The sequence below is a fragment of the Bombina bombina genome, chromosome 4 (assembly GCF_027579735.1).
Source record: "Bombina bombina isolate aBomBom1 chromosome 4, aBomBom1.pri, whole genome shotgun sequence".
NCBI classification, from domain to species: domain Eukaryota; kingdom Metazoa; phylum Chordata; class Amphibia; order Anura; family Bombinatoridae; genus Bombina; species Bombina bombina.
The window spans coordinates 294657830-294684833 of record NC_069502.1 but is presented as its reverse complement, the minus strand read 5'-3'; the positions used below and the strand labels follow the sequence as shown (position 1 = coordinate 294684833).

Below are 27004 nucleotides of genomic sequence, written 5' to 3'. Positions count from 1 at the left end.
CGATGTAGTTTGCCTGAGTAGGGTGCCAGTTTTCCCCCCACTTCTTTGTCTCCATTAATTTCTATGTGGGAATACATGCGCGTACATGTGAAAACTCAAGTTAGGATTTTTTAGCTTTTTCAAGTTAAAGCTAGTGCAAAATAAGATTTTTCACAATTGCGAAAAAAGATTCACTGTATCACTTGTAATCTAGCCCTACATTTTTTGTTACAATCTCGTGTTTACCCTCTCTTTAACCCCTTAATGATCACAGCACTTTTCCATTTTCTGTCTGTTTGGGACCAAGGCTATTTTTACATTTGTGCGGTGTTTGTATTTAGCTGTAATTTTCCTCTTACTCATTTACTGTACCCACACATATTATATACCGTTTTTTTCTCACCATTAAATGGACTTTCTAAAGATACCATTATTTTCATCATATCTTATAATTTACTATAAAAAAAATAATATAAAATATGAGGAAAAAATGGAAAAAAACACACTTTTTCTAACTTTGACCCCCAAAATCTGTTACACATCTACAACCACCAAAAAACACCCATGCTAAATAGTTTCTAAATTTTGTCCTGAGTTTAGAAATACCCAATGTTTACATGTTCTTTGCTTTTTTTTGCAAGTTATGGGGCAATAAATACAAGTAGCACTTTGCTATTTCCAAACCACTTTTTTTCAAAATTAGCGCTAGTTACATTGGAACACCGATATCTGTCAGGAATCCCTGAATATCCCTTGACATGTATATATTATTGATCTAGGCCCATTTTGGTATATTTCATGACACCATTTCACCACCAAATGCGATCAAATAAAAGAAATTGTTTACTTTTTCACAAACTTTAGGTTTCTCACTGAAATTATTTACAAACAACTTAAGCAATTATGGCATTAATGGTTGTAAATGCTTCTCTGGGATCCCCTTTGTTCAGAAATAGCAGACATATATGGCTTTGTCGTTGCTTTTTGGTAATTAGAAGGCCGCTAAATGCCACTGCGCACCACACGTGTATTATGCTCAGCAGTGAAGGGGTTAATTAGGGAGCATGTAGGGAGCTTCTAGGGTTAATTTTAGCTTCAGTGTAGTGTAGTAGACAACCCCATTTTGGTATATTTCATACCACCATTTCACCGTCAAATGCGATCAAATTAAAAAAATTGTTCACTTTTTCACAAACTTTAGGTTTCTCACTGAAATTATTCACAAACAGCTTGTGCAATTATGGCACAAATGGTTGTAAATACTTCTCTGGGATCCCCTTTGTTTAGAAATAGCAGACATATATGGCTTTGGCATTGCTTTTTGGTAATTAGAAGGCCGCTAAATGCCGCTGCGCATCACACGTGAATTATGTGTAGAAGTGAAGGGGTTAATTAGGTAGCTTGTAGGGTTAATTTTAGCTTTATTGTAGAGATCAGCCACCCACCTGACACATCACACCCCTAATCCCTCCCAAACAGCTCTCTTCCTCCCCTACCAAACAATTGTCCCCGCCATCTTAAGTACTGGCAGAAAGTCTGCCAGTACTAAAATAAAAGGTATCTTTTATTTGTTACATTTTTTTAGCATATTTACATATGCTGCTGTGTAGGATCCCCCCTTAGCCCCCAACCTCCCTGACCCCCCAACAACAGCTATCTAACCCACCCCCTCTGTCTTATTGGGAGCCATCTTGGGTACTGGCAGCTGTCTGCCAGTACCCAGTTAACAAAATTTTTTTTTTTTTTTTTTAAATTTTTAATTTTTTTTTTCTGTAGTGTAGCTTCCCCCCCCCAGACAGATGAACCCCTCACCCCCTGCCAGGTCATTTATTTCATTTTATAATGCCTCCCCCCTCCTTTTCCCCAACACATTTTCTGTAGTGTAGCGGATCCCACACGCTCCGTGCATGTGCCCGCCCCCGGTTACCCCACCCGTGATCCTTCCCCCCTCTGCATCTCAAGAGCCATAGATTGCCGCCCACCCGCCTCCCACTTCGGTTCCCACCCACCAACGATTGCGGCAATTGATGTCCGATGCAAAGAGGCAGGGCCACCATCAAGGGGTGACAGGGATGACTCCTGTCAGGGGCCCAATGGGCTAGGGGGGGCCCATGAGGCAAGAACTAAAAAAAAAATTTAATTTTTTTTTTTTAAATTTGGCAGCCACCAGTGGGTACTACAGCAGAGTGCTAATTGAGCATGGGAAATGTTATTACAAGGAGAAAAAGTATTAGCATTTGAGAGGATTTCTGAGTGTGCACTAAACCACTATGCACAGTGTGAGACAGACTTGGCACTTTGTTTGTAGCGTGTGCGCCTGAGTCAGACGGCTGATCACTTTCATTTGCAGAGGAGGTAGGAATTACTTAGCAAATGTTTTTTATTTCTTTGTGCAATTTAAGATTGCAACTTCAGTGTGGTAGTAGTTGTATAGTGGGGCCAGGGGTCCATAAAAACACATTTTTTAGCAGCAGTGTATTTATGATTATTTGACAATGCTGTAGAAATTCTATATTTAAAACCATGCAGAAATTTTTCCTCCTCAATACACAAATGATAAATATTACATTCCAGTTTATTGCCCCTTTATGCAAGGACTTTCCAGATACAAGGAGGCATTTTATCTAAGATTTTTACATCTGCATAACATGTTATACTCTCAGACTAAGATTGCTCAGTGTTGGAAATGAGATAGGTTAACTTAAAACTGTTCAGTTTACTCTACAGCTGACTTAATTTTGAAATGCATACCAACAAGCTTAAATCCTGCATATAACCAGATCTAATGGTATGAGTACCACAGCTTATGGCTCCACCAAGACCATATAGAGTACAGCATTTTCAAAATGCACAAGTACAGCTGACAGATGGGAACATTTGTGCACTATATTTGAAGTGGTGCTCTTGGTTGGGGAAAATATCAAACAAACATGTCAACCTTTTAAAAGTACTTTTCTTCATCTAGCCATCTACCCAGATCATTAATGTACAATTTTGAATTCACAGAATTATTTTTGTTTGCACATTTATAAATATGATTCTTTAAAAAGTGATCTCTTAATTTCTGCATTTTTTTTTTATCATGCATGTCACACACTGTTGATTTAGGGGATGCAAGGTGCATAAATGTTTCCTCCTGTGAGTGTTTCTGTGGGTGTCTGTGTTTATGTCTATGTGCTTTGGTTTGTGTCTCTATGAGTGTATATGTATTTTTTTCTGTTGGTATCTCTGTGAGGGTGGGTGTGTATGTCTTTGTGCATTTTCTGTGGATGTCTGTGAGGGTGTGTACATATGTCTTTGAGCTTTTTCTATGGGTGTCTCTGTGAGGGTGGGCGTGTGTTTGTCTTTGTGTATTTTCTCTGGATGCCTCTGTGAGGGTGGGTGTGTATGTCTGTGTTTTCTGTGGATGTCTCTGTGAGGGTGTGTGTGTGTGTGTGTGTATGTATGTATGTCTGTGTTTTCTGTGGATGTCTCTGTGAGGGTGTGTATTTTCTGTGGGTGTCTCTGTGAGGGTGTATGTCTTTGCGTGTTTTCTGTGGATGTCTCAGTGAGGGTGTGTATGTATGTCTTTCTGTGTTTTCTGTGGGTGTCTCTGTGTGTGTGTGTGTATGTCTTTGTGTGTTTTCTGAGGCTGTCTCTGTTGGTGTTTCCTTGGGTGTATGTGCAAGTTTGAGTTTGTGTGTGTGTGTGTGTCCATTGTCTGTTCCTTTTTAGGACATTTTGACCTTACTACTGATTATTCACATCTTTCTACAGACTTTGAGACTAATGAGACCTTTCCGGAAGTCACCAATCTACCATTTAACCTTTAAATTATTGTTTAGGTAGTTCAGGGCCCTTCCTTTCAGCTACTGCATGCTGTTGTCATCATTTAGTTGGCATCATCCTTTACAAAAAGATAATAAGAACTCCATATTTTGTTTTCTAAATCTCCTTTTTTTACAAAACTGTAGTTTACCTCATTACTTGTCAGGTCAATGTAAACAAGTGCTAAGTGTCTGTTTTGGTGTCTGTGTCTGAGTTTCTTTGCGTGTTTGCTAGAGTGTCTATATGTGAATCCTTATGTGTGAGTGTGTGTGTTTCAATGTATGTTACTACCTTTACAACATTTCCAAGTTTAAATAGACACTTAAGAAAAAAGTGCATATATGTTTTAGTCACTTGGTCAAAAATTGCACGTCAAAGGAGGGGGGGGCCCTGATCAATGGTTAAGTCAGGGGCCCCAAAATTTCTAGTGGCGGCCCTGCAGAGAGGGCCACAGAGTGTCTCTCTCTGCATCGGATGGCCAAGGAGGGTTATTGCAGGATGCCTCTATATCGAGGCATCACTGCAATAACCGGAAATCGGCTAGAAGCGATCAGGATCGCTTCCACCGCTTTCCAAGACCGAGGACGTACAGGGTACATCCTCAGGCGTTAACTGTATTTTTTTGGAGGATGTACCCTGTACGTCTTCGGTCGTTAAGGGGTTAAACTGATGCTCCCTATTCTGAAACATTTCATAGAACAATGTATGAAATCATTTCAATGTATCATCCAAATAGTAGGCGTGTTGTATAAAGACGTGTTATGTTGCTTAGTGCCATTTAAAGGATAGCACTTAAAGGGACATGAACCTCAACTTGTTTCTTTCTTGATTCAGATAGAGCATGTGATTTTAACTCACTTTCCAGTTTATTTCTGCAATCACTTTTTTGTTCTCTTGGTATCCTTTACTGAAAAGGATACCTAGATAGGCTCAGGAGCTGCGGATTGGCGGCTGCACATACGTATATGTCTCAAGTTATCGACTCAAGTTATCGACTCACCTAATGCATTCAGCTAGTGGTGCATCACCGCTTCTGCAACAAAAGATACCAAGAGAATGAGGCAATGAAAGACAATGGAATCCAGCCTCTTATGAAAAATAAAAAAAATATTTATTGTTCTTATATCTAAACTGGGATTGGCAGTCCCTGATGAAAATTTAGTTAGTAAATAGTTATTAACTATTTACTAACTACCTAGTTAAAATAAATACAAACTTACCTGCGAAATAAAACATAAGCTGCCTTAGACTAAAACCTACCATTACAAAAAATAACAAACACTAAAATAACTAAAAATAAAAAAACCTATAATTACACAAAACAACAAATGAAATTATCTAAAACAATAAAAATTATTCCTATTCTAATACCCTTAAAAAAAAAACACCCCAAAATAAAAAAAGCATAATCTAGAATAAACTACCAAGGGCCCTTAAAAGGGCCTTTTGGGTACCCTTAAAAGGGCATTTTGTAGGGCATTGCCCTAAAGTTAACAGCTCTTTTGCTACAAAACAAAACAAACACCCCCTAACAGTATTACAACCCCCCAAACCCACAAAATAAACCTAAAGTAAAACCAAATCTACCCATTGCCCTGAGAAGGGCATTTGTATGGGCATTGACCTTAAAAGGGCATTTAGCTCCTTTTCCTGCCCTTAAAGGGCATTCAGCTCTTTTATGAAATGCCCAAGCCCTAATATAAAAATAAAAACCCACGCCAAAACGAAAAAAATACATTACACAAAATAACAAATTATCAAAAATAATAAATTATTCCTATTCTAATACCCATTTAAAAAAATTAAAAAAATAAAAAAACTAATCTACAATAAACTACCAATAGCCCTTAAAATGGCATTTTGTAGGGCATTGCCCTAAGTTAAATAGCTCTTTTAACTGAAAAAAAAGTCCCACTAACATTACAAACCCCCAACCCCCCAAAATAAAAAAAACAATCTAAAAAAAACCTAAGCTAACCATTTCCCTGAAATGGGCATTTGTATGGGCATTGCCCTGAAAAGGGCATTTAGCTCTTTTATGAAAAGCCCAAACCCTAAACTAAAAAAAAACAAAAAACAAGATCCACTTACAGTTTTTGAAGTCCCACTTGAACAATCTTCAACCAGGCAGCGAAGTCCTCATCCAGGCGGCGAGAAGTCTTCATCCAGGCGGCACCTTCTAACAGTATACAACCCCCACCCCCCAAACCCACAAAATGGCGTCCCTTCGATTCCTATTGGCTGATTTGATTTTGGAAATTCAAATCAGCCAATAGGAATCAAAGGGAGGCCATTTTGAATCACATACCTTGCAATGAAGATTCAGTATACGGTGGCAACTGTATAAAGAGGATGCTCCGCACCGGATGTTTACAGGATGGACCCGCTCTGCGCTGCCGAGATGAAGATAGAAGATGCCACCTGGATGAAGACAGAAGGGGCCTTCTGGATAAAGATAGAAGAGGCCGTCTGGATGAAGATCGTTAAAGCGGGACTTCAAAAACTGTAAGTGGATCTTCGGGGGTTAGTTAGTTTTTTAAGGTTTTTTTTGGGTGGGTTTTTTTTTTTTAGTTTAGCTTTTGGGCTTTTCATAAAAGAGCTAAATGCCCTTTCCAGGGCAATGCAAAAGAGCTAAATGCCCATACAAATGCCCTTTTCAGGGTAATGGTTAGCTTGGGTTTTTTTAGATAGTTTTTTTATTTTATTTTGTGGGTTTGGGGGGTGGTGTTTTGTAATGTTAGTGGGACTTTGTATTTGTTTTCAGGTAAAAGAGCTGTTTAACTTAGGGCAATGCCCTACAAAAGGCCATTTTAAGGGCTATTGGTAGTTTATTGTAGATTAGGTTTTTTATTTTGGGGTGTTTTTTTTTAATAGGCATTAATAGGCATTAGAATAGGAATCATTTTTATTATTTTTGATCATTTGTTATTTTGTGTAATGTATTTTTTTTGTTTTTGGGTGGGAAATGCCCTTCTCAGGGCAATGGGTAGATTAGCTTTTACTTTAGTTTTATTTTGTGGGTTTGGGGGCTGGGGGGTTGTATACTGTTACGGGGTGTTTGTTTTGTTTTGTAGCAAAAAAGCTGTTAAAATTTAGGGCAATGCCCCTTTTAAGGGCCCTTGGTAGTTTATTCTAGATTAGGCTTTTTTATTTTGAGGTGTTTTTTTTTTTTTTAAAAGGGTATTAGAATAGGAATATTTTTTATTGTTTTAAATAATTTCGTTTGTTATTTTGTGTAATGGTAGTTTTTTTTATTTTTAGTAATTTTAGTGTTTGTTATTTTTTGTAATGGTAGGTTTTAGTGTAAGGCAGCTTAGGTTTTATTTCACAGGTAAGTTTGTATTTATTTTAACTAGGTAGTTAGTCAATTCATTTATTTATTTATAAAATATTTTACCATTTTTTTCATGTATGTTCTGGGTCCACAAAACATTGCATTGATACAATAGGGTACAATAAAATACAAAAACAATATTAATACATAATATATGCAAAATTTAACATAGAACAGGTAGAAAATATATAATCATCCATGACAGGTGCATTCTGTTTTGAGATATGTAGAGAGGGATCTCTTAAAGGATTTTAGGCTTGGGGAAGGTTTGAAAGTGTGCGGGAGGTCGTTCCATATTTTCGGTGCTCTGTAGGAAAAGGAGGATCGAGCTGCTTTCTTTTTGTATTGAGGCAAGCTAAATAATGTGCTGGTACTGGATCGGAGGTTATAGGAGGTGGGAATAGCTGGGGAGAGAATTCTGCTCAGGTAGGGTGGGAGCTTCCCAGAAAAGCTCTTAAACACAAGGCTGGAAAGATGGAGGGTGTGCGTCTGGATTCCAGCAACAGCCAGTTTAGTTCTTTTAGCATGTCACAATGGTGGGTCCTGTAGTTACATTGTAGCACAAAGCGGCAGAATGAATTATACAATGTATTAAGTTTATTAAGGTGAGTTTGCGGTGCAGGTGCATATACTACATCCCCATAATCCATGATTGGCATCAGCATTTGCTGTACAATCTTTTCCTTTACTGTAGGGCTGAGGCAGGATTTGTTTCTGTACAGGGCACCTAGTTTTGGATAGAGTTTAGATGCAAGTTTTTCTACGTGGAGGCCAAAAGGTAGATTGGGGTCTAACAACATACCCAAGTATTTGAAAGAGTGGACTGCGGTCAGTGTGCAATTTGATTTTGTTTTGATGAGTGGATGGGAATTTTGTAGTTTGTGTAATTTAGGTACCGTTCCAAAGATCATTGTGACAGTTTTGTCAGTGTTTAGGAAGAGTTTGTTTTTTGAGATCCACTTTTCTACCTCTGTTAACTGGTCTTGGAGCACTGCCTCAAGCTGTGGCAGATCGGATTTGTTTGCATAGATTACCGTGTAGTCTGCGTACATGTGTACAGTTGAGGATTTGCAGACATTTGGCAGATCATTTATAAATAATGTGAATAGTAGGGGGCCGAAAATGGAACCTTGGGGAACACCACACGTGACTGGGAGAGAGAGGGAGTCGCTGTCAGAAATGGAGACATACTGTGATTGATCCGATACATATGATCCAAACCAGGTTAGTGGCCGATCACCAATACCTGAGTTTTTTAGTTTGAGCAGTAGTATGTTGTGGTCTACTGTGTCAAAGGCCTTTGCAAAATCAAGGAAAATTGCTCCAGTTAGGTCTCCTTGTTCCATGCCTGTTAGGATGTCGTTGCAAACTTTTAGGAGGGCAGTTGTAGTGGAGTGATTCAGGCGAAAACCTGATTGAACATAGTTGCGTATGGATGCATTTTTCTAAGATTTTTGACAATACTGGGAGCCATGATATTGCGCGATAGTTAGTAACCAAGGTTAATTCACCACTTTTATGGATAGGCACTACTCTTGCAGTCTTCCAAGGGGTCACAATCTAAAGTTAGAGGGTAGCAGATTCAGGAGAAATTTGAGGAAGCATTTTTTTACAGAAAGGGTGGTGGATTCATGGAATTAACTTCCATTTGAGGTGGTAAACACAAAGACTGTAAAGGAATTTAAAAATGCCTGGGACATGCATAAGGCTATCCTAAGGAAAAAGTAATTTAGCTCTATTTTAAATATGTTAAAGTTGGGGGTGTTAGGGTTAGGTTTAGGGGTTACTAGTTTAAATTAGTTTATTGCGATGTGGGGGGCTTGCGGTTTAGGGGTTAATAGGTTTATTATACTGGCAGCGGAATTAGGGCTTAATAACTTTAGTATAGTGGGGGCAATATGGGCAGATTAGGGGTTAATAATATTTAAATAGTGTTTGCGATGCGGAAGGGCGGCGGTTTAGGGGTTACTAACTTTAGTATAGTGGCAACGATGTCGGAGCGGCGGAATAGGGGTTCATTTTTAATAGTGGCGGCGATGTCGGGAGCGTCAGATTAGGGATTAATAACTTTAAAATAGTGTTTTGCGATGCGGGAGGGCCTCTGTTTAGGGGTTAATAGGTAGTTTATGGGTGTTATGTGCACTTTGTAACACTTTAGTTATGAGGTTTATGTAACAGTTTTGTAGCGTAAAACTCATAACTACTGCTTTTAGATTGCGGAACGGACCTTGTCGGTATAGGCTGCAATGAAAGCTTTTTAGCCTCACCGCAAAACTTGTAATGGCTGCGCTATGGAAGGCAAATGAAAAAAACCTAATTTTTACGAGTACGGGACTGACGTTGCGTTACAGCTATACTGACAAGACTTGTAATGGCTGCGGTGCTGTTTTAACGCTGAAATTACCATTTATTCAGCGTTAAAACACGTACACAAAACTCGTAATCTAGGTTTTATTTCTTTATTTTTAAAGGAGAATCGAAATACCAATTTTCACATCTGCAATATCTTAGTTTTTTTGGTATTCTCATACCCCCCCCCCCTTTTGACCCCCCCTTAAGTGGATTTTCGGGAAATGTTAAAACACGTATTTCTTTATTTTTCAAGAAGAATCTTTGGTTTTTGAGGTATAGGTATCCGAAAAAATCAGCCCCCCTTTTGACCACCCTTAAAGGGACATGAAACCCAATTTTTTTCTTTCACGATTTAGAAAGAGCATACATTTTTAAACAACTTTCCTGTATACTTCTCTTATCTAATTTGGTTCATTCTCTTGATATCCTTTCTTGAAAGGCATATCTAAATAGGCTCAGTAGTTGCTGATTGGTGGATGCAGATAGATGCCTCTTGCGATTGGCTCACCCATGTGCATTGTGATTTCTTCAACAAAGGATAACTAAAGAATGAAGCAAATTCGATAATAGAAGTAAATTGGAATGTTGTTTAAAATTGTGTTCTCCATCTGAATCATGAAATAAATAATTTGGATTTCATGTCCCTTTAAGTGGATTTTTGGGAAATGGTAAAAAGGAAATTTATGCTTACCTGATAAATTGATTTCTTCTACGATACGACGAGTCCACGGATTTCATCCTTACTTGTAGGATATTATCCTCCTGCTAACAGGAAGTGGCAAAGAGCACCACAGCAGAGCTGCATATATAGCTCCTCCCTTCCCCTCCACCACCAGTCATTCGACCGAAGGTTATAGGAAGAGAAAGGAAAAGCTAAAAGGTGCAGAGGTGACTGAAGTTGAAAATAATAAAAATATATAATCTGTCTTAAATTGACAGGGAGGGCCGTGGACTCGTCGTATCGTAGAAGAAATCAATTTATCAGGTAAGCATAAATTTACTTTTCTTCTACAAGATACGACGAGTCCATGGATTTCATCCTTACTTGTGGGATACAATACCAAAGCTACACAGCACGGATGAAAGGGAGGGACAAGACAGAGACCTAAACGGAAGGCATCACTGCTTGAAGAACTTTCCTCCCAAAAACAGCCTCAGAAGAAGCAAAAGTATCAAATTTGTAAAATTTGGAAAAAGTATGAAGGGACGACCAAGTCGCAGCCTTATAAATCGGTTCAACAGATGCATCGTTTTTAGCCCATGTGGAAGCCACAGCCCTAGTAGAATGAGCCATAATTCTTTCAGGAGGCTGCTGTCCAGCAGTCTCATATGCCAGGCGGATGATACTTCTCAGTCAAAAAGAAAGAGAGGTAGCCGTAGCTTTCTGACCCCTACGCTTTCCAGAATAAACAATGAACAATGAAGATGATTGACGGAAATCCTTAGTTGCCTGTAAGTAACACTTTAAGGCACAGACTACATCCAAATTATGTAACAGACGCTCCTTCTTGGAAGAAGGATTAGGACACAATGAAGGAACAATAATTTCCTGATTAATATTCTTATTTGAAACAATAGGAAGAAAACCAGGTTTGGTACGTAAAACCACCTTATCAGAATTAAATATGAGATAAGGCGAATCACACTGTAACGCTGAAAGCTCAGAAACTCGTCGAGCAGAAGAAATATCAACCAAAAACAGAACTTTCCAAGATAATAATTTTATATCTATGGAATTTAAAGGTTCAAATGGAACCCCTTGAAGAACTCGAAGAACTAAATTCAAACTCCAGGGAGGAGTAATTGGTCTAAATACAGGCTTAATTCTGGTTAAAGCCTGACAAAAAGACTGAACATCTACCAAGCGTTTGTGAAACAAAATTGCAGCCGCCGAAATTTGTCCCTTTAAGGAACTAGCTGATAAGCCTTTCTCCAATCCTTCTTGGAGAAAAGACAGAATTCTAGGAATCCTAACTTTACTCCATGAGTAGCCCTTGGATTCACACCAATAAAGATATTTACGCCATATCTTATGATAGATTTTTCTAGTGACAGGCTTTCTAGTCTGTATCAAGGTACTGATAACAGAATCAGAGAATCTTCGCTTTGATAAAATCAAGCGTTCAATCTCCACGCAGTCAGCTGCAGAGAAGTTAGATTTGGATGTTGGAAAGGACCTTGATGTATTCCCATAGTGTCACATAATGCCCATAAGTCAACTATTTATAATAAAATCCAGGGACTCCAGTAATACCCTTCTTATAAAATAGAATTACTGTTTACCCCATTCCCATACAGGGAAATAAATGCCAGCCAGTTCTGATATATCAAGTCTCCTCAGAATAAAAAGGCTGCACATACCTTAATGCTGCTTGTAGCATGAACCGGTCTACACACTGAAGATGTCTCATGGTTACCTTCAGAAGTCTTGTGGGAACCAGCATGGATCTTAGTTACAACTGCTAAGATCATCAACCTCAGGGCAGAAATCTTCTTCCATATCCCCCTGAGGAAAATAGTACTCACCGGTACCATTTAAAATAAAAAACTTCTTGATTGAAGAAACTAAAACTAACACCTCACTTTACCATGTCTTCCTAGTATAACACAGGCAAAGAGAATGACTGGTGGTGGAGGGGAAGGGAGGAGCTATATATACAGCTCTGCTGTGGTGCTCTTTGCCATTTCCTGTTAGCAGGAGGATAATATCCCACAAGTAAGGATGAAATCCGTGGACTCGTCGTATCTTGTAGAAGAAATATGTGTTTATTTTTCAAGGAGAATCTAAATACCAATTTTCACGACTCTAACATCTTTTGTTTATGAGCTATAGGTATTCTCACCTAAATCACCCCCCCCTTTTGACCCCCCTTAAGTGTATTTTTGGGAAATGGTAAAGCATGTGTATCTTTAATTGTTAAGGAGAATCTAAATACGAATTTTCACATCTGTAACATTGTCAGCTTTTGAGATATAGGTATCCTCCTAAAAAAGTTCACCCCACTTTTTCACCTCCTTAGGGTTGTAATTTCCAAAAATCCTTCCTTAGTGGTGGGTGCCTACATCATAAAAACAACCTACATTTCAAATTTCATGCTGCTATGTTAAACGGTTTGAGCTGGGCGTTGATGAGTCAGTCAGGACTTCTTTTAAATATATATATATATAAAATAAAGATAAAATATATAATATATTTTATATTTATATATATTTATAAAATACAGTATATAAATATATAACAATTATGACTTTCGTGAAATTTTCCCACACAGGTCCATAAAAACAATAGTGAAGCACTTTGTGAAACTTTGACAAGGGCGGAAGAAAAGTGAACCATACCAAGACCAAACTTTATAGCAGTGGAATGCTGGCAATATATATATATATATATATATATATATATATATATATATATATATATATATATATACACACACACATACATATACACATAGCCCTCAGTTTACGCCGGGGTTAGGTTCCAGAAGGAATGGTTGTAAATCGAAACCCTCGTAAATTGAAACCCAGTTTATAATGTAAGTCAATGGGAAGTGAGGGGGTTAGGTTCCAGGCCCCTCTCAAAATTGTCATAAGTAACACCTAATACATTATTTTAAAGCTTTGAAAAGAAGACTTTACATGCTAAACAGCATTATAAACCTAATAAAATAATCACACAACACAGAATATATAATTAAACTAAGTTAAATGAACAAAAACATTTGCTAAACAGCATTATAAACCTAATAAAATAATCACACAACACAGACTTTACTTGCATTTTTCTGAAAACAGTTCTTTCTATGCATTCCAATCTGGACTTATTTATAGACAGGAAGATCTTGTTCCTTTGAAATCTGCTTGATAGCTCAAGTCTGGTTAAACTGATTAATTTCAGCTTGCTTGGCTTTGCTGCAACACAAGCGGACAGCTCCACCTACTGGCTATTTTAATCAATGCACTGCTTCTCAATGCTTTTCAATAGCAGTCACATGACTGAAAAAAAGGTTGTTATTCTGAAACGGTGTAAATTGAACCGTTGTAAACCGAGGGCCACCTGTATATATATATATATATATATATATATATATATATATATATACACACACACACAGTCTCTATATATATATATATATATATATATATATGTAACATTTTAGTTTTTACACTGACAATGTGTCATAAGATTTGCAAATTGTACCCAATAGTAATTTCAGATGTATAGGTCTGCTTATGACAAAGGTCACATTATTGTCATAGTAATAAATGTTGGGACAAAGGCTAACACAAATATTTGCATATCAGCAAAATAATCTTCAGGGTGTAATAGTGTACACAGTAATTAAATATAAAGCAAGGGGTAAAATATTACATGAACATTGTAAACAACTGATAAAGTAAACAAGATTTGCAGACAGGAAGTTAAGAAAATTTGCTCTTATCTTGCTATATCAGTGTATAGGCTTGCTGAACAAGTAAATCACAAATGTATTCTAGTCGCAGAGCTGTAACAGTATGAGACAGTGTGACACACTATTTTAAGCCTGGTCTCCAGATCACACTGGGGATCAATGAAATCACACTATTAAACTGAGCAAATTGCTTCCTGTCTGATCAACCAGCCTCTGAAACCATCTTTACAATTATCTTATCTGACACCTAGTATTCCCTCTAAGGCTACATTTTGTGAGTGGCTCAGCAGTAAAACAGTTAATAAGGGAGCCATACCTTGTGGTCTGCATTGTATAGTGTTTGCCAACTGGGCTGTGGTTCTCTAATGAACAGTTTCACTTCTGGGCCGCTCATATAAATGTGGCCTTAGAGGGAACACTGCTGACACCTAAAATGCTAGTGATTAAAATGTGACACATTTTATTGAATTAGTTAAAGGGACATGAATCATATCTTTTTTTTATTTCTTTATCAAAGCTGTGATTCATTCTCTTGGTATCCTTAATTGAAGGAAAAGCAATGCACTAGCTCTGTAATATATTTTAAAACATTCACTTTTAAATAGACCAGAGAAGATTTTTGAGTATCATGTCTCTAAGTGCCCTTGTAGTTACGTTTCTATTATATGTTAACCAGATCTGAGGGGGAAAAAAAGGGACACTTCATTGATGACATGCAACATACTCAAAATGAAAAAGATGGATTGTCGACTAGGTTTTGGCATTTCAATCCTTTAATTTTAAATTAAATACTGATTGAAAATAATAGCTGCCACTATAAGGGATTACATGCCCTATTAATTAGTAATATATAACTATAAAAAAAACTAAAACTACCTTAGCTTCGCTTGACAAAGCTCAACTTACATAAAACTTAGTATAACAAATAACACATTAACACGGTCGCATTTATTAAAATCAACACAACAACATCAGGTAATAAAAGCTTTAATTTAAAGGTGGTGGCAATCGGCACTAAACTATTAATAATATTAACCCATGCCTTGATGGTCAGTGGCCTAGACAAGGTGACACAGAGCGGAGTCTGACTTCTACGCCCTTTGACAGAGACTACAATCGTTATGAGTTATTTGCCCCATCGCATACCCAAGGAGAGACCCCCAGGCCCAGTCGTGGAGGCATTACTCCCCTTGTCAATGGCTAGGAACAGCGAGTCATCCAGCATGCTGTTTTTAAGTAATATTTGTTTTAACTGTCTAAGGACTTAGCAAGCCTGGGTTGAGCCTTTGCCAAAAAACGAGCATCTTTATTGGCGCTAAAGAAAGAATAGGCCAAATTGAAGTTATCTTCACCTCTTAACCTCGGTATGTCTCCACCCTTTAACTAACAACAATGTTGCATACACCTTACACACATGCTTAGGCGCCCTTTGAGCTAGAGATGGCCTTAGACTATCTTTATCACCATTATTCTATTATAACTTCACTTGGAGCACTGCTGAAAACATACAGATAACAAAATATACAAAACATAATTAACTGTAATTCCTACCCGTTGCAACTGGTTATTTTTTTAACTTAGGCCGGACTCTTTTTATTTTATATTTTGAAAGGTATTTTTTCTCTCACATACCCCAACACATTTGATAAAATAAATATAATATTAACAACACTTAATAATAAAATACATTAGTAGTTATTAACCATAAATTAGAGTAATCTCTCTGCTGTTCAACTCTCTCTCTGCTGTTCAGTTCTTTGTCTGCTTTTAAGCTCTTTCTCTGATGTTCAATTTCTCTCTCTCTCTCTATACAGATCAACTCTGTCTCTACTGCTCAACTATCTCTTTGCCCCCCACTCCCAGACACCACTAAAAAGGTGCACAAACTTGTCTTGCCTCCTCACTACTGCAGCATGCAGAGAACTATAGTGCCCCGACTGCAGAGCAGCTAACAGCAACAGGTATTGCATGTGATAGTGCTGCAATGGACATACAAATAATACAGCGTGAGTGTTGCATAATCACATATATATATATGATAAAAAAATGAAATAAGTAAACAGTCAAAAGTTCTGGGGACAAAGGGGACAGTGTGTAAAAAAACGGGGCAATCCCATTAAAAATGGGACGTCTTTTCATCTTATGTTAACCGTTCAATAACTAGTTAAACTGGTGGAACCAGTATGAAGCTTGAAACTGGGTAAACAAGTGCTTGGAATTACAGCATTAGCCCAGACTTCCAGTAAAATTCAAAAGCATAAATAAAAGACATAAGATATTGTTATTGGTAATTCTGTTTACTTATAGAAAGGGGAAGCACTAATATGAACAGGCAAAATAATGCAGAACACTGGTGCAAAAACCACAACTACCTTCAAAACCCTACTTTAAAATTGTATATTGTGGGGAAAATAATAGAGAACAAATCAAATGTGTATTTATAGCACAGACACCAGATTACCTGTGTTAGATATTCTAGCCCTGGTGGGCAGTTGGAGATTGGAACAGGAGCTGGCATCCAGACAGATGGTGGAACATCAGATCCCATTGGCTGGCCAGGATGTGGTCCTCCATAAGCACCTTGTGGACCTAATATATAAGATTATGAGCAATCATAGCTGTGCCAATACAATGTTATACAAAATGACAAGCATATGGATACCTGTTTGTATTCCATATAATCTGATAACCTTCTGTCTGAAATATGATTTCTATATAAGGTTTAAAGGGACACTGAACCCAGTTTTGTTCTTTTGTGATTCAGATAGAGCATGCAATTTTAAGCAACTTTCTAATTTACTCTGATAATCAATTTTTCTTTGTTCTCATGCTATCTTTATTTGAAAAAGAAGGCATCTAAGCTACAGAGCCAGTCATTATTTTGGTTCATACCCTGGACAGCACTTGTTTATTGGTGGGTGAATTTATCCACCAATCAGCAAGAACAACCCAGGTTGTTCACCAAAAATGAGCCGGCATCTAAACTTGCATTCTTGCTTTTCAAATAAAGATACCATGAGAATGAAGAACATTTTATAATAGGAGTAAATTAGAAAGTTGATTAGAATTGCATGCTCTATCTGAATCACGAAAGAAAAAATGTGGATTCAGTGTCCCTTTAAAGATGCCATTCATTTTCCAGTAAGAAATTGATTCAACATAAACATACATTTCTTCAACCAAAATAAGCCCTTGAGAATAATGAATTTGTTTTATTGCTATTTGTTCCACATGAAATGAATGTATTACATTAGGATATTATTTTTTTAATCTAAACTATCTATAGAAAAACTATATATGGACTGTAACAAATCTTCAAATGCACAAGTGCTTTGAAGGTATTTCTGGCTTTGCTAATAGATAAGACTATTCTACATCCACCTATCAGCCTAAAGCAATATGAATGTTTGCCAGCAAAAAACCTTTAGGAGAGAGGAGAAAAGGAAATTTATGCTTACCTGATAAATTTATTTCTTCTACGATATGACGATTTCACGGATTTCATTTTTACTTGTGGGATATTAACCTCCTGTTAACAGGAAGTGGCAAAGAGCACCACAGCAGAGCTGTATATATAGCTCCTCCCTTCCCTCCACCTCTAGTCATTCGACCGAAGTTAGGAAGAGAAAGGAAAAGCCAAAGGTGCAGAGGTGACTGAAGTTTAACAAAAATATAATATATACCTTAAAATGTCTTAAAAATGACAGGGTGGGCTGTGGACTCGTCATATCGTCATATCGTAGAAGAAATAAATTTATCAGGTAAGCATAAATTTCCTTTTCTTCTACAAGATATGACGAGTCCACGGATTTCATACTTACTTGTGGGATACAATACCAAAGCTACAGGACACAAATGAAAGGGAGGGACAAGACAGAGACCTAAACGGAAGGCACCACTGCTTGAAGAACCTTTCTCCCAAAACCAGCCTCAGAAGAAGCAAAAGTATCAAATTTGTAAAATTTTGAAAAAGTGTGAAGAGACGACCAAGTTGCAGCCTTGCAAATCTGTTCAACAGAAGCATAGTTTTTAAATGCCCACGAGGAAGCCACAGCCCTAGTAGAATGAGCAGTAATTCTTTCAGGAGGCTGCTGTCCAGTGGTCTCATATGCCAGACGGATGATACTCTTCAGCCAAAAAGAAAGAGAGGTAGCCGTAGCTTTCTGACCCCTACGCTTTCCAGAAAAAACAATGAATAATGAAGATGATTGACGGAAATCCTTAGTCGCCTGCAAGTAAAACTTCAAGGCACGGACCACGTCCAAGTTATGCAACATACGCTCCTTCTTGGAAGAAGGGTTAGGACATAATGAAGGAACCACAATTTCCTGATTAATATTCTTATTAGACACACCCTTAGGAAGGAAACCAGGTTTGGTGCGTAAAACCACCTTATCAGAATGGAAGATAGATAAGGTGAATTACATTGTAGCGCTGAAAGCTCAGAAACTCTACGAGCAGAAGAAATAGCAACCAAAAATAAAACTTTCCAAGATAACAACTTGATATCTATGGAATGCATGAGTTCAAACGGAACCCCTTGAAGAACATTAAGAAATAAATTCATACTCAATGGTGGAGCAATTGGTCTAAACACAGGCTTAATTCTGGTTAGAGCCTGACAAAAAGACTGAATGTCTGGAACATCTGCCAAACATTTGTGCAGCAAAATTGACAAAGCAGAGATTTGTCCCTTTAAGGAACTCGCTGATAACCCTTTCTCCAATCCTTCTTGGAGAAAAGACAAAATCCTGGGAATCCTAACTCTATTCCATGAGTAGCCCTTGGATTCGCACCAATCAAGATATTTACGCCATATCTTATGATAGATCTTTCTAGTGACAGGCTTACGTGCCTGAATCAAAGTATCAATGACCGAATCAGAGAAACCCTGCTTAGATAAAATCAAGCGTTCAATCTCCAGGCAGTCAATTGTAGAGAAACTAGATTTGGGTGTTGGAAAGGTCCCTGAATGAGAAGGTCCTGCCTCAATGGAAGCTTCCACGGCGGCAGAGAGGACATGTCCACTAGATTGGCATACCAAGTCCTGCGAGGCCACGCAGGCGCGATTAGAATTACTGAAGCCCTCTCCTGCTTGATCCGAGAAATCACCCTGGGCAGGAGAGCAAACGGTGGAAACACATAAGCTAGGTTGAACGACCAAGGCACTGCCAAGGCATCTATCAGTTTGGCCTGAGGATCCCTTGACCTGGATCCGTATCTTGGAAGTTTGGCATTCTGACGAGATGCCATCAGATCCAACTCCGGTCTGCCCCATCTGAGGATCAGAGTGGCAAAGACCTCCGGATGGAGTTCCCACTCCCCCAGATGAAACGTCTGTCTGGTTAAAAAGTCCGCTTCCCAGTTGTCCACTCCTGGGATGTAGATTGCTGACAGATAACAGGAGTGGGCCTCCCCCCACCAAATTATCTTGGATACTTCTGTCATCACTAAGGAACTCCTTGTTCCTCCCTGATGATTGATGTAAGCCACAGTCGTGATGTTGTCCGACTGAAAACAAATGAATTGGGCCGAAGCCAACTGAGGCCACGCCTGAAGCGCATTGAATATTGCCCTCAATTCCAGAATATTGATTGGAAGAATTGATTCCGACTGAGTCTACACACCCTGAGATTTCAGGGAATTCCAGACTGCACCCCAACCTAGAAGGCTGGCGTCCGTCATCACTATCACCCATGAGGGTCTGCAGAAGCACGTCCCTTGGGACAGATGATCCTGAGACAACCACCAAAGAAGAGAGTCTCTTGTCTCCTGATCCAGATCTATCTGAGGAGACAAATTTGCATAATCTCCATTCCACTGTCTGAGCATGCTCAGCTGTAGTGGTCTGAGATGAAAATGAGCAAACGGAATGATGTCCATTGCCGCCACCATCAATCCAATTACCTCCATGCACTGGGCCACTGATGGCCGAGGATTGGACTGAAGGGCATGGCATGTATTCAGAATCTTTAACTTTCTGACCTCTGTCAAGAAAATTTTCATGGATAGGGAACCTTGGTCTGTGGAATTAATGAACTCTTTTCTAGATTCATCTTCCACCCGTGAGTCCTCAGAAAGGACAGAACCATGTCTGTATGAGACTTTGTCAGATGGTAGGACGATGCCTGGATCAGAATATCGTCCAGATAAGGCGCCACTGCAATACCCTGCGGCCTGAGAACCGCTAGAAGGGACCCAAGAACCTTCGTGAAGATCCTGGGTGCTGTAGCCAACCCGAAGGGAAGAACCACAAACTGAAAATGTTTGTCCAGGAAGGCAAACCTTAGGAACGGGTGATGATCCCTTTGGATAGGAATATGAAGATATGCATCCTTCAAGTCCACGGTAGTCAATAGGTCGAAACGTGCCCTCTTTTTTGGGGACCACGAAAAGATTTGAATAAAATCCCTGCCCCTGTTCCAGTATTGGAACGGGACAAATTACTCCCATAGTAGAGAGGTCTTTTACACAACGTAAGAACGCCTCTCTTTTTATCTGGTCTACAGACAATCGTGAAAGAAGAAACCTCCCCCTTGGGAGAGAATTTTTGAATTCCAGTTGATACCCTTGGGACACGATTTCCAGTGTCCAGGGGTCCTGAACATCTCTTACCCAAGCCTGGGCAAAGAGAAAAAGTCTGCCCCTACTAGATCCGGTCCCGGATCGGGGGCCGTCCCTTCATGCTGTTTTGGTAGCAGCAGCGGGCTTCTTGGGTTGTTTACCCTTGTTCCAAGTCTGGTTGGGTCTCCAGACGGATTTGACCTGAGCAAAATTCCCTTCCTGCTTGGCGGAGGAAGAGGAAGAAGAGGGGACTCCTTTAAAGTTCCGAAAGGAACGAAAATTATTTTGTTTACCCCTCAGTTTAGCAGTTCTATCCTGAGGTAGGAGATGACCCTTACCTCCCGTAATGTCAGAAATGATCTCCTTCAAGTCAGGCCCGAATAGGGTTTTCCCCTTGAAAGGAATAGCCAAAAGCTTTGATTTAGATGACACATCAGCAGACCAAGATTTTAACCATAACGCTCTACGCGCTAAAATAGCAAATCCTGCATTCTTAGCCTCCAACTTGGCAATCTGAAAGGCGGCATCTGTAATAAAAGAATTAGCCAGCTTAAGAGCCTTAATTCTATCTAAAATATCCTCTAAAAGGAGTCTCAGTCTTAAGGGACTCTTCTAAGGCTTCAAACCAGAAGGCCGCCGCAGTAGTAACTGGTACAATGCAGGCCGTTGGTTGTAAGAGGAAACCCTGATGAATAAACAATTTCTTTAGAAGACCCTCCAATTTCTTATCCATAGGGTCTTTGAAAGCACAGCTGTCCTCAATAGGAATAGTTGTACGCTTAGCCAGGGTAGATATAGCTCCTTCCAACTTAGGGACTGTTTGCCAAGAGTCCCGAACAGTGTCAGATATGGGATACATCTTCTTGAAATTAGGAGAGGGTGAAAACGGGATACCCGGTCTGTCCCATTCCCTCTTAATAATCTCAGAGATTCTCTTAGGAACCGGAAAAACGTCAGTGTAAGCAGGTACCTCTAAGTATTTGTCCATCTTACACAATTTCTCTGGTGGTACCACAATAGGGTCACAGTCATCCAGAGTCGCTAAAACCTCCCTAAGTAACAGACAGAGGTGTTCAAGCTTAAATTTAAAGGACATGACGTCCGAGTCCTTTTGAGGTAACGCACTTCCCGAATCGGAAAGTTCCCCCTCAGACAGAAGTTCCCTGACCCCCAATTCAGATCCCTGTGAGGGTACATCGGAAATAGCTAACAAGGCATCAGAGGACTCAGCATTCACATTGACCTCTGTCCTACTTCGTTTGCCCTGTAACACTGGCAACTTAGATACTACATCTGTAAGGGTAGTTGACATAACCGCAGCCATATCCTGCAGAGTAAATGAATTAGATGCGGTTGAAGAACCAGGCATCGCTTGGGTGGGCGTTAAAGGTTGTGACACTTGGGGAGAAGTTACTGGTATTCCCTGATTCTCCTCAGACTGAGAATCATCTTTAGACACATTTTCTTTACATAAAATTTGTGCTTTACATTGTAAGGCCCTCTCAGTACACGAGGGACAAAAAAACCAGAGGGGGTTCCACAGTGGCATCTAAACACATTGAGCAAGGAGTTTCCTCCTCAGTGTCAGACATGTTAAACAGACTAGCAATATTAATAATAGTCGTACCCTGCTTAAACTATTGAGCTCTGAATTCCAATTGTATGCAAAAAATTAATGTAAAAAAACAAACAAACTGTACTGCGCCTTTAAATTTAAAAGCGCAACTATTTTTCTGATATCTGCAAAAACGTGTTTGGAACAGAAAAAACTATTTTAAAGTGCCCAAAATACTCTCTTAATATTGCATCCACTTGCTTAGATATGTAAAAAGACAATTTATATCGATTATAACAGGATTTTATTTATTATCTAAATATGGCCCTTGCACCACGCCACAGCTCTTCTGAGGCGCCTACCTGCCCCCGGAATGCACTTGCTGTAGCCTGATAAGCTTGAAAAGACCTTTCGATAGGTTGTAGACAACTTAGGCCCCACCAGAGCCCCAGCCTCTGCTTGCTATGCGATTCGGATGATACTGCGCATCTGAGCGCGCGAAAATAGGCCCCACCGTGGGCGTTACTCTAATCCTGACTAAGACCCGCATGGGTCGCAAGTACAAACACCATGATGAATGTAATAAAAAACATAAGCCATGTGCCCTCTTGTATATGCAGACAACATCGTAACACTGCACTCCTTCATGCCAGCAATCAAGTTAACAGCCCTTAAGCAAACCGCAACTCCCAGCGTCCACCCCTATATAAGCCTCAAAGGTATATTTACATACTTTGGCAAATAAAATAAAATAAAGGGATTTCAGGTACACCATTTCTTTTCATATAGTGCATACTGCTTACCCTTCCCCATATAGGGAACAATGTCAGCCTGTTCTGATGCATCAAGTCTCCCCAGAAACAAAAGACTGAACATACCTCAATGCTGCTTGTAGCAAGACACCGTTCTCCACACTGAAGATTTTCTCACACTACCTTCAGCTGTGTTGTGGGAACCATCATGGATCTTAGATAATGTTCGCTAAGATCATCAACATCAGGGCAGAAAATAAGATGTCTCCACTCCTCTTGGGAAGCAATAGACCGACTATTTCCCCCTGAGAAAAATAGAACTCACTGGCACCATTTTAAAATAAAAAACTTCTTGATTGAAGAATCTAAACTAACACCTCACTTTACCTCTTCCTATTACTAACACAGGCAAAGAGAATGACTGGGGGTTGAGGGAAGGGAGGAGCTATATATACAGCTCTGCTTTGGTGCTCTTTGCCACTTCCTGTTAGCAGGAGGTGAATATCCCACAAGTAAGGATGAAATCCGTGGACTCGTCATATCTTGTAGAAGAAATAAAACAAAGGAACAGTTAAGTCAAAATAAAACTTTCATGATTCAGATAGGGCAATTTTAAACAACTTTCCAATTTGCTTTTATCATCAAATTTTCTTTGTTCGATTGGTATTCATTGTTGAAAGCTATACATAGGTATGCTCATTAGCTAATCTCTAAACCGTTGAAGGCCGCCTCTTATAACTGTATTTTGACAGTTTTTCACAGCTAGACAGTGCTAGTTCATGTGTGTCATATAGATAACGTGCTTGCTCCCATGGAGTTATTTTTGAGTCAACGATGATTGGCTAAAATACAAGTATCTCAAAATAACTGAAATAAGGAAGCAGTCTGCAGAGACCTTAGTTACAAAGTAATCAGAGGTAAAAGTATATTAATATAAGCATGTTGGCCATGCAAAACTGCGGACTGGGCAATAAAGGGATTAAATTTTTTTTACAATACATTTCCAGAGTAGACAGACTGACCCTTTAAGTGATTTTGGAGATAAATGTTGTGGCACGATTTCAACTGGAATGGAATCTACCACTGAAAGCTATCCTTTATTTTTTTGCAACTGTCAGTGCAAATAAAGCTATAAACACGAGTACTTTTTTTAATTAGTGATATTTGATATAAAAATGTATGTGACAAAGACTCCACATTACCTTTCATTTCCATCTTTCAACTTTATATTAAATCTGAAAAAAAATAAAATATATATATATATATATATTTATCATGAGAAATTATTTGAAAAGGATTCCAAAGATCAAACATGTCTTATGCCAGTAAAAACAGGAAAATAATTTTTTACTATACAAACATAAATTAGAACCTGACAGGGCTTGTTTTAAATACAATTCTCAATGCACGTTAAAGCTAGAAGAGGGCTTTTTCTCATAATTGTTTGGTTTGTGTATTTTATAAAGGATAGTATGGTATTTTGGCAAGCTTTCTCCTAAATTGCACAGACCTTAAAGGGACAGTCTAGGCCAAAATAAACTTTCATGATTCAGATAGAGCATGTAATTTTAAACAATTTTCCCATTTACTTTTATCACCAATTTTGCTTTGTTCTCTTGGTATTCTTAGTTGAAAGCTTCACCTAGGAGGTTCATATGCTAATTTCTTAGATCTTGAAGCCCACCTCTTTCAGATTGCATTTTAACAGTTTTTCACCACTAGAGGGTGTTAGTTCACATATTTCATATAGATAACACTGTGCTCATGCACGTGAAGTAATCTGGGAGCAGGCACTGATTGGCTAGGCTGCAAGTCTGTCAACAGAACTGAAAAAAGGGGCAGTTTGCAGAGGCTTAGATACAAGATAATCACAGAGGTTAAAAGTATATTATTATAACTGTGTTGGTTATGCAAAACTGGGAAATCGGTAATAAAGGGATTATCTATCTTTTAAAACAATAAAAATTCTGGTGTAGACTGTCCCTTTAAGTAAGCAATGAATTGAATGCATTACTTAGAAAGAATAACAGGTATATATTCAGTAAGTATAGAGTGGTATCATGTACATGTAGTTCCAGTATCTTGTGATATATGTGCAACATAAATCACTGTATTACAAAATGTCTGCATAAATGGCTATATTATGAGTGGAGCGCTAACTGTTATGCACAACCGTAAAGGAGTTTATCGTGGGTGTTTGTGCGCATCGGGTATTTCTCTCATGTACCAAGTTGAAAGTAAACACGATCGCTTGAGCGGAATTGAAGTTAACGCGTGTCTGGTTAGTGCGACCTCAAAGCTCTGATTAACTGTTTCGCAAAAAAAAAAAGTTTTACAAAACACATCAAAAATACATTACAAAGTACAGTTACACTCATAATAACACTATCTGAAAAAAATTATTTAAAAAATATTGCACAAAAAAGTTATAAGGGCTCAAAGATATGAAGTCTCAGGTGTTAGAAAAAAAGGCAGGCAATGGGTTTTAACATCGAGATACATACATATACATGTCTAAAAATGTATGTGTGCGTATATATATATATATATAAAAACTTTGTGTGTATATATGTATTTATGTTTATATGTGTATATTTGTATTTACAGACATATACAGTCTTGTCCAAAAATATTGGCACCCCTGCATTTCTGTCAGATAATGTACCACTTCACCCAGAAAACTGTTGCAATTACAAATGTTTAGGCATTCTAATGTTTATTTCTATTGGAGAAAAAAAGCAAATGTGACAAATTGCACGCAAAACTCCAAAAATGGATTGGACAAAATTATTGGCACCCTCAATTTAATATTTGGTAGCACACCTCTTGGAAAAAATAATTGAAATCAGTCACTTCCTGTAACCATCAATTAGTTTCTCTACTAAAAATATAGAGAACAAGAGAGACGCATGTGTGTACCAGTAACAAAATGGGAATAAGCCAATCGACACCCTAATCAGGGTACTCACATTTGTGAGGAGCACTCATACAGTGCTATTGGAGGCAAGCTGGATGTTTGGCAGTGACCCAGCTCACTGTTCAGTCTTGATAAACAGGAACACAGGATCCCAATATCTGAATAGGCAATGAAAAACAGAAGGGGCACCTGTGTGTACCAGTAGTGTAATATGGTATTAAAAAAACCTAATCAGGGTACTCACATTTGATGCCTGATGAAAACAGGGTTTGACATGCTGAGAAACACGTTGCATAAAGCTAAGGTGGGCAGCTAGCATATCTAACCTTAGGGTTCCATTGTATTTTTATTTATTTTATCCATTTTTTAATAAATTGTTTTTTATTATCAGCAACATTTTTGGAACCTTAGTCAATTAGCCTACCATATTCCATCACTCCCTTTGGGAGTTTTTTCTGCAGAGATTGTTATCTTTTCACCATCAGGGTTCTTTGTTCCTGAGTTTTGGCCTACCATGGTGACCAGTAAGCTGGGTTGCTGCCAACTATAGAACCTGTTCCTAAAAGCACTGTCTATGAGTACCCCGATTAGGTTTTTTTAATACCATATTACACTACTGGTACACACAGGTGCCCCTTCTGTTTTTCATTGCATATTCAGATATTGGGATCCTGTGTTCCTGTATATCAAGACTGAACAGTGAGCTGGGTCACTGCCAAACATCCAGCCTGCCTCCAATAGCACTGTATTATTGCTCCTCACAAATGTGAGTACCCTGATTAGGGCGTCTATTGGCTTATTGCCATTCTGTTACTGGAACACACATGCGCCTCTCTTGTTCTCTACATTTTTCCACATCTCATGACATCTACTTGTGAGGAGAGAGCAGCCTTCTATCAAATACCGGTACAATTGGAGTCCTATTAGGTGGACTTTCTGATACAAGTGTAAAATTACATAAAGGGACTCTCGACTATTATTGCATTTGTTTATGCCGAGCTATAATATGAATGGCATGAACATTTATTTCTATAGGTAGTATCAAACCTTAATATTATATTTTCATACAGGTTTATTGTTACAGTTGCATTGCCACCATCTTTAGTGCCCCCTATCAATACTCATACATAGTGACTTTGTATAGTATTTCTAATATTATTAAGAATGAATGGGAGCGATTAGGTTCTTTCTTTTCCCCTTCTTCTTCCTTTAAGAAACTGTTCTCCGTTCCGGACTCTCAGCTCGAGCTGTGGCGGACTGTCCCCAAGGTGGATGGTGCTATCTCTACGCTCCCGAAGCGGACGACTATTCCTCTAGAGGATAGTTTGTTGT

The 27004-nt window shown here is 38.6% G+C and overlaps 1 protein-coding gene across 1 annotated transcript in view; it reads right to left on the bottom strand.

Moving 5' to 3' along the window:
• The window catches only part of LOC128656217 (phospholipid scramblase 1), a 78855-nt gene extending 54863 nt beyond the window's left edge, over nt 1–23992 (bottom strand). Inside the window, exons 1-2 of the mRNA XM_053710006.1 lie at nt 23958–23992; nt 16346–16473 (exon numbers count right to left, since the gene is read on the bottom strand). Coding sequence (XP_053565981.1) covers nt 16346–16473; nt 23958–23970 — 141 coding nt within the window. The 5' untranslated portion in view covers nt 23971–23992. The remainder of the gene's footprint in view (nt 1–16345; nt 16474–23957) is intronic.
• Nucleotides 23993–27004: the final 3012 nt, after the last annotated feature.